General features: G+C 37.8%; 1 protein-coding gene across 1 annotated transcript; it reads right to left on the reverse strand.

Moving 5' to 3' along the window:
* Window positions 1-4,266: 4,266 nt before the first annotated feature.
* LOC106073005 (uncharacterized) lies at window positions 4,267-9,878 on the reverse strand. The gene is made up of 4 exons (XM_056013418.1): window positions 9,684-9,878; window positions 8,296-8,466; window positions 6,950-7,093; window positions 4,267-5,616 (listed from the first exon to the last, which is right to left on the reverse strand). The coding sequence occupies exons 2-4, from the start codon at window positions 8,432-8,434 to the stop codon at window positions 4,463-4,465; spliced, it is 1,437 nt and encodes a 478-aa protein (XP_055869393.1). The 5' UTR covers window positions 8,435-8,466; window positions 9,684-9,878; the 3' UTR covers window positions 4,267-4,462.
* Between the last annotated feature and the right edge of the window lie 3,918 nt (window positions 9,879-13,796).

The following is a 13,796-nucleotide window of genomic DNA, read 5'->3' on the forward strand; positions in this document are numbered from 1 at the left end:
AATCTCGAATGAAATGTGTCATTCCATCAATACTCCTGTCGGGGTGGGTGCAGTATTGGTCTTGTCCTACGAGTTGGGGAATGAAGGGTTTAAGTCGTTTAAAAATCATTTTTGTCAGCAGTTTATAGTCTGTATTGAGTAGTGAGATGGGCCTGTAGTCACTTGGAGAACTGTTATCTGTTGTTTTTTTGGCTAATAGTGTAATATATGCTTCGTTGAAACTTTTTGGAAGTTGTCCTGTTTTAAACGCGTCACTATACAGTCGCAGTAGTAGATGGCTTATTAAAGGAAAAAAAGTCTTATAGAATTCAAATGTCAGACCGTCCGGTCCGGGAGATTTATTGTTTTGTGTCGAGTCTAGTGCTGTTTGGAGTTCGTCTAGAGTAAATGGAGTCCCCAAAAGTTCTTCGTCGGTCTGCTTCAACTGTTTACAATATTTTAGAAAACATTCTTGAGCCTCCTTGTTTATAGGTTCCATCTGGTAGATATTTGTAAAATGACTTATGACTAAATGACTTTAATTTTGTCTTCGTCTTCAACTTTGGAGCCATGTCTATCAAGAACACTTGTTATGCATTTACTAGACTGAACATTTTGTTCAATCGACAAGAAAAGTTTGTTTCGGCCTTCTTGACTTCAATAGTTCCTACATCTAACTTCTGCTCCTTTGTAGATGTAGTTATTTAATTCTTCCAACTTTAATGAGGCTTGAGTTCTATCTATTTCGTCTTCAGCGTGTAATAGTGTGTGCTTCAGTTTCTCTAGTTCTTGTTTTCTACGTGTCTGTACTAGTGTTGATATGACGTGACATTGTTGTTTTATTGAATTTTTTACCAGTGACCATGTTGTTGTTAGGTTAAAATTTGGATTGTTTGTATCTTGTAAGCAAGACTTGAATGTGTTTGAGATTAATTCTATAAAAAGAGGTATTTCTAGAAGAGAATTATTAAATTTCCAATGACTAGTTTTCCTATTCTTTTTTTTTACTTTCCTTACTTATCGTAACTATTATTGCCTTATGGTCTGAATATTCCAGAGACTCTTCCAAATGAGCTACCTTACTTATATGGTACTCCGTTGGTACGTAAATTCTGTCTAGTCTGGAAGTTACGGGATAAGCTTTATTCACCGAAGTAGTGTCCTGACCTGTGGGATTTACACTCCTATACGAATCAAGTAATTTGAATTCACTCTCAATGTCTTTCAAGAAATTATTAATGGTAGTGTACCTCTGTGAAGGAAGATTCACCGCTGTTGTGTACTGCTTGTCTAGTGTGGACGTGATGTAATTAAAATCCCCTCCTAAAATTAAACTATCCCCTCTGTATGTGTCGTGTAATTTTTCACACAAATATTCAAAAAATTCCCGTTTTTCTGTTTTTTTCGCTGGTGCATAGATGTTAGCCAGTGTAAATGTTTCATTTCTTGTTTCTACCTTTATGATGACTACTCTCCCTTTATTGTCACTATACTTGTGGACTATTTTAAACCTATCTGACACCTGAAAAATGGCTACCCCCCTGGATCTGCTACCATAACTAAAACACCCTTCCTTAAAACCCATATCTGTTGTGTATGTGTGTGCTTTGTGTTCTGTACCTAAATTTGTCTCTTGTAAAAAAGTAAAGTCTGGTTTGTACTTTCTTGATAAGTGAACTACATATTTTTGTTTGTTTGTGAGTCCGTGAATGTTGAGAGACAAAACCGTGATGTCCTCCATGATTATATATTTAAATGGGTTTGTTTGTAACTAAGGTGTATGTGTGTTTTTGTGAAAATTGAATTGATATTGGATTCCTGTAGGAAAATAAAGTCCGGTTTGCGTGTTTTAGTTGAGTGAACTATGAATTTTTGTTTATTTTTCAGACTTCGAATGTTAAGTGAAAGAATTGTAATGTCTGCCATGATTGTGTGTTGGTGGGTTATTGCGTTGTGTGTGTGTGTCTGACACTGTGTGTGTGTGTGCCTACTATTTAAAACTTGCTTTCTTTTCTTGTATTTATGTTGCTCTCTTTCATGTTTACTCTGGTCTTACAGCCTTTATCTTCCCATGTGGGTTCCGAGCCTGCTTTGAAACATTTTCCCTTTTCCTCCAACATGGTCTGCCCAATAAAGTTCCATTTGCATCACGTGATTTCCTGCTCTATTGGTGTTTGCTGGTCTACTTCCAACAGATTGCAGTTAACTTTTTGGCGATTTAGCACCCATTATATGTCGTCAGATTTTGTTGGTTAATGCCTGAAGCTTGCCTTCATTGCTATTTGGTACTCTTCATGTCTCTGAGCTAGGCCCCACAAACCTCGTGGCCGTGGGTGGTTTCTCTCGTCGCCTACGCGTCGTTCCGTCCCTGCACTTGCGAAATATTTTTTTATAAGTTTTAGATTTCTAGGATTTAATTCAAAATTTGTAAGCTTGATATGCTCACAAAATGTCTGGATTGGCGCTTTTACTATTTGATAGGGCAATTTTAATTTTTTATTTTTTCAAAACTCCAACTTCCTTGTTCGTAAGCTGCCTGCATCTATGTTTCTCTCTTCTATGTAAGTTCATGCAAGATGGCGCCTAAGCTAATCTTTAAAAGTTTTCAGGAGTTACCTTTGTTACCACCTATCAACTTTCCATAGAGTTCTCTGTAACATTAATTTATTAAACTCTTATCATCTCTAATATCAATAATGCCTTATTTTCGGAAATTCCCGAATACGATAGTCCTTTCAAAACCGATGTTGGCTCTAGATTGAGACCTAGTTATATTTATCTTATCTTATATAATACAGACGTTACTTCAAAAAAGAAGATGATTACGTCCTACGCGTCATGCATTCAGTCATGCATATTAACCAATGACTTAAATCCTGCCAAGTCACTGGTTTTCCTGGCTAGCTCAGGCAACCCATTCCATGCTCTAATAGCACTAGGGAAGAAGGAGTATTTGTACAAATTTGTCCTAGCATATGGGACGAGGAATGTGCCTTTATCTTTGTGTCTTTCTGAGTATTTTATTAAATATTGTTTTTGTATTTAAAGATTATGGTTCAGTGTTTTATGTATAATTGCTATTTTACTTTTAGGTCTTCCATCCTGAAGGCTTTCTAAATTGAGTGATTTAACTAAAGGTGTTACTCTAGTCAAGTGGGAATATTCGTTTGTTATGAATCTCACTGCTCTATTTTGTGTCTGTTCCAGTTTCTTAATGTTTTCTTGAGTTGGGGGGGTCACAAACAGAGGATGCATATTCTATTATTGGCCTAACCAAGGTTAAATAACATTTCAGTTGTATGTACATATTTGATTTATAGAAATTTCTTTTAATAAACCCTAATGCTTTGTTTCATTTTTTTATAGTTAGGCAAATTTAAATTTATTTCTTTTTATTTAAAATGATAACGGCCAAACTACTAGAGATTTCCAAGTCTGTCCAACGAGCTAGTCTTTCTTTTCTTAGCGATTTACATCAAGTGATTAGTGTCTAGGAAAACCGTTAGAGCCGATTTTGAGATCCGTGTCCAGGTTCTAAGTTCCTCCATGAAGTTGTGACTTGAACAGAGGTATTGTAAAAAGACATAATTTAAACTTCACTTTTTCGATTTCTCTTGTCAGTGATTTAAAAGATTTGTGCAGCCCATGATGTGCTTACTATAGTAAATGATTGTGATTTGATTTATGTAATAATGTTTACAAAACCTATCCACTTCAATTTCTGATTTTTGATATGACAAATTTAGATTTGTTTTATTTATCTAAGTGATAACTATGTTAAAGGATCAAAGTGGACACCAATGTTGGCTCTTAAGCAACTTCACGATATTCGTCTGGTCCTCTACTGCTAAATCTACCTGTAAGCTTAGTGGGATTCATTTGATATAAAAATGAACCATAATTCTTTATAAAGCAAACTCGGACAAACATTGCAACATTGGGCAATACTCGATGGTCTTGCTTCTCTCTTCTCTTTATATGTTACGGTGTCACACTGATCTGCTATCTCATCCTAATCTGGCATCTTTTCACTGTAGTGTACAGTGAGCTTGAGTTCGAATGCCGTTTCGAGCAGAGTTGTGTGTGCTGAGCGCCTAAAGGCAGCACGGAAACCTTCTCCCCGAACCCCCCTCCTCCCTTCACAAAAGAGATTGGCCCAGAATGCACTGAGGATGCTAGAAACATGAAATGCAACAAAAGTTGAGATCAGTACATTGCACTTTAGAATACATACAAATATAAATATATCAAAAAGAAAATCAATGTATGTGAATAATCAGTATATTCGAGTTGTTTGTTAAATATGACAGTTGTATGTTGTCTTTCAGTGGTATAACTAAACAAGAAATTCTATAAAAACGTACGATAAACAAAAAAACCAATGTTGTTGTTTTTTTTAAAGTCTAATTGCGATGAGTCAACAAGGGCTATAGGAATTTTTTTTTAACTGCTTGACATGCTTTGCAGGAAAAAAAGTTTATAATTAACTGTAACAGATTTGCACCCAAAACTGTGTGAATACCAAAAGAAATAGGACAATGTATTGGGCCTTTGTGCTTTTCTTTTTTCCTGTCAGGATTTTGCTTTGTTTTTTTAGCGAGAGTTTCTTCACGTGCAAAGAGAGTCTGAAGCGCGACAATCGCTTTCTTAAAGGCGCTCGCTTAGGAGACGAGCACCGACTGTCAGCCGAACATTCGTCCACGAAGGCGACTCTCGGCGTCGGCTGCCTGGAGTCGTTCTTCTGCAGGAATCCGTTCCCATATATGCAAGGGGCGTGGCTGCAGACGTGCTGCGGGACATCCCTCCGATTGCGTTCAATGTGTTCGCAGTGAAGCAGCTCTCTCTCCAGCCAGCTCAACGCTTTGGTGGAACTCGATCCCATGTCTGTGTCGAGAGCATCCTGGTTGTCAAATCCGTCGGCGTAGCCGTTCTCGATTCCCGGAGTGGTGTTTAACATATAATCATCACTCAACTTTGGATTGGGGGGTAAGTTAAAACCTGTTTTTGTCGAATGTGGACATTCACAACTGTTTTGAGAAGAAGAAGCGTGGTTTTCGGTAAAAGTCTGCATTTCCTTAGCCAGCCGCCAAATTTTTGTGGCGTTTGAGAATTGCTTTTCCAACAAGCTGTCGAATTTGTGTTTAAAAGTTTCCAGTTTTAATTTCAACCTTTCATCCCTCAGCAGCTTCCTGTTCTTTTTCGCCTGTATGTCTGCCAGTGTTTGCGTCTCCACCTCTCTGACTGGTAGTGGCTGAAAGTGCATGGCGTCATCCTTAGACTTGAGACTCTCCAACGGTAGTGGGACGAGATGACCATGAGATGACACGCTTGGAATGGGATCGCCTTTCTCCTCAGAATGTTTACTGGCCACCACGTTCAGATTTGAGATCCACTCCTTTAAGCGATCGGATGTATCGACAAAGTCTTCCGTATTTTTCGTGCTATGCATTTTTTTCTCCGCGACATACGAGTTCTCCGAGGATGACTCTTGCTTTCTTGATGCTGCCAAGTTGATTCTCTGATATTTTGTTTTCGCTTTCTCTGACTTTTTGGACGAGAGTAAATTTCTGCTTTTAATAGGGACCTTGGTCTTGTTCTTTGTAGATTTAGAAGGTTGGTATGCTTTCTGTTTGGCACCTAAAAAACATATCTATATCTATATCTATCTATCTATCTATCTATCTATCTATCTATCTATCTATCTATCTATCTATATATCTATATATATATATATATATATATATATATATATATATATATATATTATCTAGTATCACCTATTAAGATAAGTAAATGATTTTGTACACGAATAGTGTGATTTCTCTACAACAATTTCACTGCCCCCTCCTCACCTGTTGGGGAGGAAAGGTCGAGGTGGTATCGTCGGTACCACACCTGCACCCCCCCCCCAGATCCGCCAGTGGCCTATTACACTTAACATGTATTACACTCAATAAGTATTTCCCCCAAAATGTTTCCCTCAAAATGTAATACACGATACAGATATTACAATCAACATGTATAACATTCTGAGGGCATGGGTTTAGAGAATTTAATCATTTATGTCTGTTGCTATCTCGAAAGAGAATAGTTATTCGGGAGTGGGTGTAGCGATAATATAATGTTTCAAAAACTGTGACTTGATAGTTTCAACCTTTGCCACCGATTATTACCCCACCCCTTGGCTTCTCAAGCCAACACTGTAACCACTCTACTAGTATAGAGATTATGAACTTGGAAGATTGTATAGTTAGCCACTGTTTCTATAGTCTTGTCCTATTTTTCAGGTTTGTGTTCAGACTATGACCTATAAAGCTTATACCACCACTTCAGTCAAGTACAACTTCTTTCCCTTTTTCGAGGTGCGAAACAAAGTAATTAATATAATTTTTTTTAATTAATTTTTGCGTTGTCCAGATAAAAGAAATATTTGTGCAAAGTTTCAGCTTGATCCGAATTTGGGTGTGAGAGAAATTACGTGTACACACGTTTGACCAGAAAGACAGAGTGAGCTCTGTAACAAGGTAGAGCGGATATGTGACGTTTCAAATAATTGACGTCCGGATAAAGGACGTTCTATTGTATTGGTATTTGACCACCTTTCCCAATGGTTTAGTAATGAGGTGCCTGACTTGTTTTAGAAAAAGTTTTTACACGAAAATGTAAAATGAGTTGCACTTGAAAGAACGTGAAACGAAAAATGTAAGGAGGAGTTAGTTGGTTCTTAATGCTGAATCTCTTCTCTAAATCTCGAAAGGCCGAAACAAAGTGTTTTAGAACCACGATTAAGAAATCTCGAAAGGCCAAAACAGTGCGTTTTAGAACCACGATTAAGAAATCTGATTTACGTAGTCAAACGCTGGGTCAATGATGATGCCCCAACGACGCTTGCACTCTGGGATCTGAGGTATAAATATTTTTTTTTATACTTTTAGCGAAGTTCGAGATATAGATCTCTACGTTATGAAACCTTTTTGGCCAGATTCAGCGGAGACTTCGGTGAAGTCTGACAACTCTAACAGTTCAGGGGTCGGCTGATCGAAAATGTTCTCCTCAGCATTGATTATGTCCTCTTGCTTTTGGTCTTGTTTGCTTGGACCAGACACTTTGCCATCTGCAGATACAACATCATCTCTAAATGATTAGTCTTTGAACAACAAAGCTTGCTATTAAGTGACAGCCTATAAGAGTTCAAGGTTTAGCCTCTATTTAAACGGTCTGTATACATATATTTTGAATATTTGGAAAAGATATTTTGAATTTAATCAAAAGGCAGTAACTCATTTATAACTTAGGCTTGAGAATATATTTGTTCGCCTCAACATTTGAAATAGATTAAACTCCCACTGTTGTTGCTAGGCAATAACTGACAATTTTATCTTTAAAAATACGTTATAACTTTAGTTAAAATCTGTACTTTTCCGCAAAATAAACGAAACTAAAAACAATAACAAAAAAAAAACAAAAAAAAAAGAAAAAAAAAAAAAAAACAGGAGAACAAAATTTGTAAATTGAGTGGGTGACATGTAGTGTTAGTTTATCATTTATGCACCCTATGACAACCGTCATAGTCCTCGAAACTAAAATCAAACTGTGGGCTCCTTGGTCAGGGCAACATTTTTGTATGCTAGCGAATCTTGGGCAACGATGCTGAGAAGGATCCTTGGAAGAACATATCGAGATCATGTTACCCAGGGGCGTAGCTTGGAATTCGCCATTATTTGGGGGCCCGGGGGGTGAGCTTGACCTCTTTAGGGGCCCCTGGATTTTTCGTAATATTTAATATTTAATGTAAAAAAAAACACTCTTTTGGGAGCCCCTTTCAAGTGGAGTCTCGGATTCGCGGAAGATATCCTTCGACAAGACGAAACACATGACCAAAGTAAAATATGGAAGCTAAAAAAAAACAAAATTAAAAGAAAGCGAATACAATGGCCGTCTAAGATGGCGTCGCACCTTGTAAAAGGCCTAACATATATGGGCACCAGTTAGGAAGATGCTGTGGAAGTCGCTTATGACCGAACTTTGTGGGGAAAGCTTATCACCCTTTGTATCACACGGCTCGAAGGGACTCAAGATTAGGCTGTCTCATAATAATATCAAAGTGGAAAAATAGGTCACTACATTATTAACGCCGATGGTGTCAGTAACAAACATATTCATCAGTAAGGCCACTTCTTATGCACTGTGGGAAAATGTTGGAAGGAACAGGATAGCACGGACAGGATACGGCCCGCAGGTCGTAGTTTGGGCATCACTGATTTATTTTGTTATCTATATATTTAATATTAAGGAAACAACTGATGATGAGGTTACCAGCTTTTGGTATCTCCGACTTGGTGCTTTTCTTGACGCTTTGCTTTGTAGAAAAACGCTGAGACTCGCTTGGCTGTTTCTGTTTGTAAGATACAGTCTTCTGTTTGTCTTTGCTCTCGCGTGCAGCTGTTGACTTCATGTCGTTCGTTAGTTCCTGGCACTGAGGATGTCCTAAATATTTGAATAATAAGCCAGACTTATGATACGGTAGACCTGCGTCTACTTGAATAATAGAATGGACTTTTTAAAAGGCGCCCTAAAGATCCCCACCGAAATTCAAACCCGTGACTTTGGTTTGAAAGCCAAACGCTATACCAATCAGCCACCGCGTCTCCAATTAACAATAGTTAATAGTGGGGAGCGTGGTCTAGAGGCTAAGAACGCTTTAACTTGGCTTGTCTTGGCCCCTATGAAGGGGGGCCGACACCCGACTCGGGCAGAGTTGTGTTTACTGAGCGCCTAAAGGGAACACGGAAAACCAGCTCCTATATACCCCCTCCCCCCACAGGTCCACAAATGAGATTGAACCAAAGCACACTGAGCATGTTATAAGCATGAAAGTAGCGCTATATTAAAGCTATAATTATATAAACGATAATTATTATTTACAAACTGTTGTTTTTTTTTTATTGATTCTTCATTCTTGTGTTGTCAGGTAAAAAAAAAAACAATTAGGCAAAAGTTCAACTTGATCCGAGATTAAGTGTCGGAGAAATTACGTGTACAAACTTTTTAACGCACAGACAGAGTAAATAAGCTCTGTAAAAAGCAGGTCAAATATAGTTACAACAAGAATGGGATCGGATGGGTTGATACCCAAGTGACATTTGATGGACATCTATGTTAATACTTCACGTATGGGGCTGTTGTGGACGGTCGTTGAATTGTAGCACCCAACTGCTGGTAGACAACTAAACTTCTGTAGGTCTATTATATTTTAACTTGTAAAAATTGACATAACTTGAGTGACGTCTTTTTAAACTCTACTAAAGATAAATGTTATTACAATGGAGATAAAATCATCTTGAGATGAAATTAAATAAATGTAGTAGACTTTAGTAATAATATCTTGCATCATTCACACTACATATCAAACCAGCAAACCTCTTCCCACAGTCACCCTAGAAACAATAAAATACCCATTAAGAAACAAATAGAAAGGCACACTTTATATGCTAGGACAATTTCGTAAAAGTGCTTCTTTTTTTCCTAATGCCTTTATAGCATGGAATAGGTTGCATGAACCAGCCAGGAAAACCAACGACTTAGCAGAGTTTACTTGACTTAAATAAACATGCATGATGCATGGCAAGACAGAAATATGAAATGAGTAGGACATAATTATCATCTCTTTCGTCTGTCATTTATAAGATCTCAATTCTACTCACGGCACGGCCTATAGGATTAAGATTATCAATCTAGTGTCTACTATTCTGTGGCTCAGATCTAGATCTTTCCCTTTGAATTCACACAATCAAAGTAGCTATTTGTTATATAAATCATAACATACAGATCTACGTGTTCTATAGAAAAACTAGTATACAATAAAATACTTCCATTACAAAACCGTGAACATTTCCGGTTAATGCAAAACAAAACTTTTTAGATTTAATTGGTGCTTCATCGGAATTGACAAATCTATGAAATGAAGATTGTTCTGAAAGTCCAAGGCATTTTACATCTTGTGAGAAGATCTTTCCCCTCTGCCAATCCTTAATATACAGCTTCGGTCACAGGTTGGGCATCTGTAATCACCAGAAGCCCCATAATTTTCAACCTTCTATCTACTTCCGTTGTGTATGCCATCTGCAATCAAGAACCTTCCCCTAATGCTTGCTCTCCATAAGGATCTATCCAGTGCTTCTTTCGCCCAACTGATGGTGCCGGTTTTTAAAGAGCTGCATATCGAAAAGTAGGATTTTTCTTTGTATTTTTTGGAGCTGTTAGGTATGACTTCCTTTTTATTTTCTTCATCATCTACTCATCTCCTTGTGAATATCAGGCATCAGGGCCTGACTTTCATGACTTACTGCCAACTTTTCTCTGTTCTTTAATATCAGCATAGCATTAGTGTATATATCTCTTATCTTATATATTGCAGACGCATCGGTGCTTGCAGGTTTTTTTTGCAGGGGGGTGCAAGTTGCCTCCTATGGTTCAAAGTTGTAGCTTCAACTTTTTTTGTGGCAGAAAAAATTAAAGAAAAGAAATGGTACCCCCTCGCCCGCCATACCTAAGCGATATTAAGTGCACTTTAAATACTTGCTTCATGCAATTTAAAAAAAACACTTGAGAACAAAGTGTTTACTGTACACCTTGTTAGGTTTATCCGTGTGTCTCGTGCCTCCCAACGGTCGATCAAAAAAAAAACTGCAGACGTTGACAGCTCTAATGGGTAGCTGACGTTACTTATGGAAAAGTAAAGGCAGTTGGTCGTTGTGCTGGCCACATGACACCCTCCTTAACCGTAGGCCACAGAATCAGATGACCTTAACATCATCTGCCCTATAGACCACAAGGACTGAAAGGAGAACTTTACTTTTTTTTTTACTTTTTATTATCATTGTTTGAAAAGCGAGACGTAATGAAGAAACTAACGAACCAAGTAACATAATGTCGTTTTTAACAAGCATATCTCTACCATAGTTGGTATACATTTTCATTTCTAATAATAAAAAAAAAGGGGGTGGGATATTACACTATAAATATACGTTTCATAAACTATGAAACGGCCGTGAAATATAAATTTAATAAAATTAAAAATGAGGATGACAATTTAAGGAAGATGGATATTTATTTTGCTAGAGTTAGAGGATACATATGGCACTTTGAGTTAGTGAGTGTGTAACATCATTGCTTGAAGGTAGACATGTTTTTTTTCATCGATAGTTACTTCTTCGAAATGAGTTTGATGCGTTCAATCTGTTTTTCTATTTCACACTGATATAACAAGGTTGTCGAGAGGGAATGTTCTACAAAGTTGTTTTTTTAATCTTCGTAAATTTTTTTTTATCAGTAAGCAAAACTACAGAAAATAGCCGACGTAGAAGATATTTTTGTCGCCTTGAATAATTAAATTTTTCAATGCAAGGATCAAGTACATTATTCCTCGATGAAATGCATACGCCACAGATCAGGTATAGAAATTACCATAACGATATTATAGCATTAGCCAATTTCCATTTACATAGGCGGCACTAAGCCCACGAACGAGACAAAATTACGTTTGGGGGTCGCTGCTTAGTAGGGAATCGTAATAGGGGGTCGCGGCACTATAAAGGTTGAGAACCGCTGTGATATATGCTTGGTGTGTGTCTATCGACTACAAATTCTCGGCAGCACCAACTCAATACCCGGTACCAATTCTGTCTGCCAGGAGTCTCGCCTTCCTCAAGGTGCCAACCCCTCAGCGTGGTCACGTTGGGTTTCGATTATATCATTTATCTGACTGCTGATGTTAAGGGACGGACAGCACAACAACAGGGAAACTGATTCAAGAACAGATGAATAATTGACGACAATTAAAAGCAGGCAATGATTACACATGTGCAGGTTGTCTGGTTTCATTTGCAGCCGTTATTTTAAGATCCACCAAAAGTTCAAAGATCTTCTTAAAGTTGTGACTTGAAGCGCGAATGGACTCGTATTTCTAAGAGGTAAATTTAGTACCAACGATCTCGCTTGGGACTGTTACGAAGAAATAGATAATCTTCTAGATGACACCAACAGCATTATGTATATCTGAAACATCATTCAGGTCCTTGATAAAAACGGTAAGTCTGTGTGGATATTGTTCATGATTCGTTGCCTGAACTCAGTTCTGAATGCTAGCCATCAAGGGAAAGCCATCGTAGCCTTGGCCGAGTAGTTTGTCCATGTGTAGACTGTACATTATGTATTCGATGACAATGACGACAGACGAAGACAGTGCGTCTCTCTGAACAACAGTTACAAAACCATTGAACTCTTCTCGACTACAATCGCAATGAAAAACCAAATGCTCAGTGCCTGAGATATCAGCAGTTAATTCACCAATAGATCCAGCAATGTAGTTAATTCATGATGCTGCTGCTACTCGTATTTTTTTCTTGCTGCTGCCAGACGTAAATGACTGCACACTTCACTCTTGTTCAAAGAAACTTTTTGCATTTATAACATCAAAAGACAGTTGGCAAGGATTTCCTCAACAAAACAACATTTATCACACCCTAGGCCTCAACTAAATGTAACAATAGCTATAACTATGTGCAAATGAAAACAAATCGTCACTACTAACGCGCTATAAAATATTTGACACCCTTTATAGTGCAAAGAATTGCAAGCCTATAATAAAGCGTACATGGTCGGACATGAAATATAAATTTGTCAATTGATTTCAATAATAGCTTATTCTTACAGCTGTACTTCAGTAGAAGCACTATTTGTTAAGTTATTACTTAGAAGAAGTTAATTGAAATGAAGGTGTAAAAAAAATGGGTACAATTTTACTACTCAAAATTCAGAGGGGTGCACGTACATGGTTGGCCATCAACTTCTGATACTCCAAGGCTAGCCTACTAAAACATTAACTTATCTATACATCTATACTTCAGTCACGACTTGTTCAATTGCTAGTTGGATTTTAATTCAGCTGATGGTTTAAAAAAAATGGCTAGATATTGGGTACTCAGAATCCTGGGTGGGGGGTGTATGCGCACCACCTTGCACCCCCCCCCACCCCCTGCGGGCGCCCATGTACAGACGTCATGTAAAATACTGTACTCATCCTTGGATACCGCCTGACTTACGAATAGCCGGATACCGCCTGATTTCTAGACAGTAAGATATCACTTGACCGCTTGACTCTTGCAAGAATCAGGCAGGGTCGGATTTGGGGGGGGGGGGGGGAAGGCCTCCTCAAGAGAGGGTCGCCACAAAAGAAATATTAAAAAATACAACTCCCTTATTTTTGTTCGCCATGCCTGTTATAAAGACTTGCGAAAAAGTATGAAGCCTAACTGAAAGGGAAATTAGTAGGTGGGATAATTTACATTACCATTCGAAGCGAAGAGATTTAAATTTGAAAGTTATTAAAAAGCAAAATCACTTCGTTTAGATCGTTTACAGCTTGAAATATCTTTATAAATAAATTTGCTTTACTGTAATTATTGACTTTTATGAAAACTTAAATTTAACAAGGTTACAAAGACAGGTTGTGTGGAAACACAAACTCAAAATCGGCCCCCGAAGTGATCCACCCAGGCAGGAAAAAAGGCAGGTTTCAAGATTTTCAGAAGAATATCGGTATTAAATTCTATCAGAAGTGGTCCACACAGGCAATTAAAAAGGCAGGTTTCAATATTTTCAGAAAGAATATCATAATGACATTCTATCAAAATCAAATGACAGAGAAGAATGGAGAAAGAAGGTTGACAGATCCTATGTGGTGCCCCAAAGGTCCAGCAGACCAAGGGATAGGTGAAAGTGAATATAAAGTTAGATGTGAACCTGGCCTAACTGAT

The sequence above is a fragment of the Biomphalaria glabrata genome, chromosome 16 (assembly GCF_947242115.1).
Source record: "Biomphalaria glabrata chromosome 16, xgBioGlab47.1, whole genome shotgun sequence".
NCBI lineage: Eukaryota > Metazoa > Mollusca > Gastropoda > Planorbidae > Biomphalaria > Biomphalaria glabrata.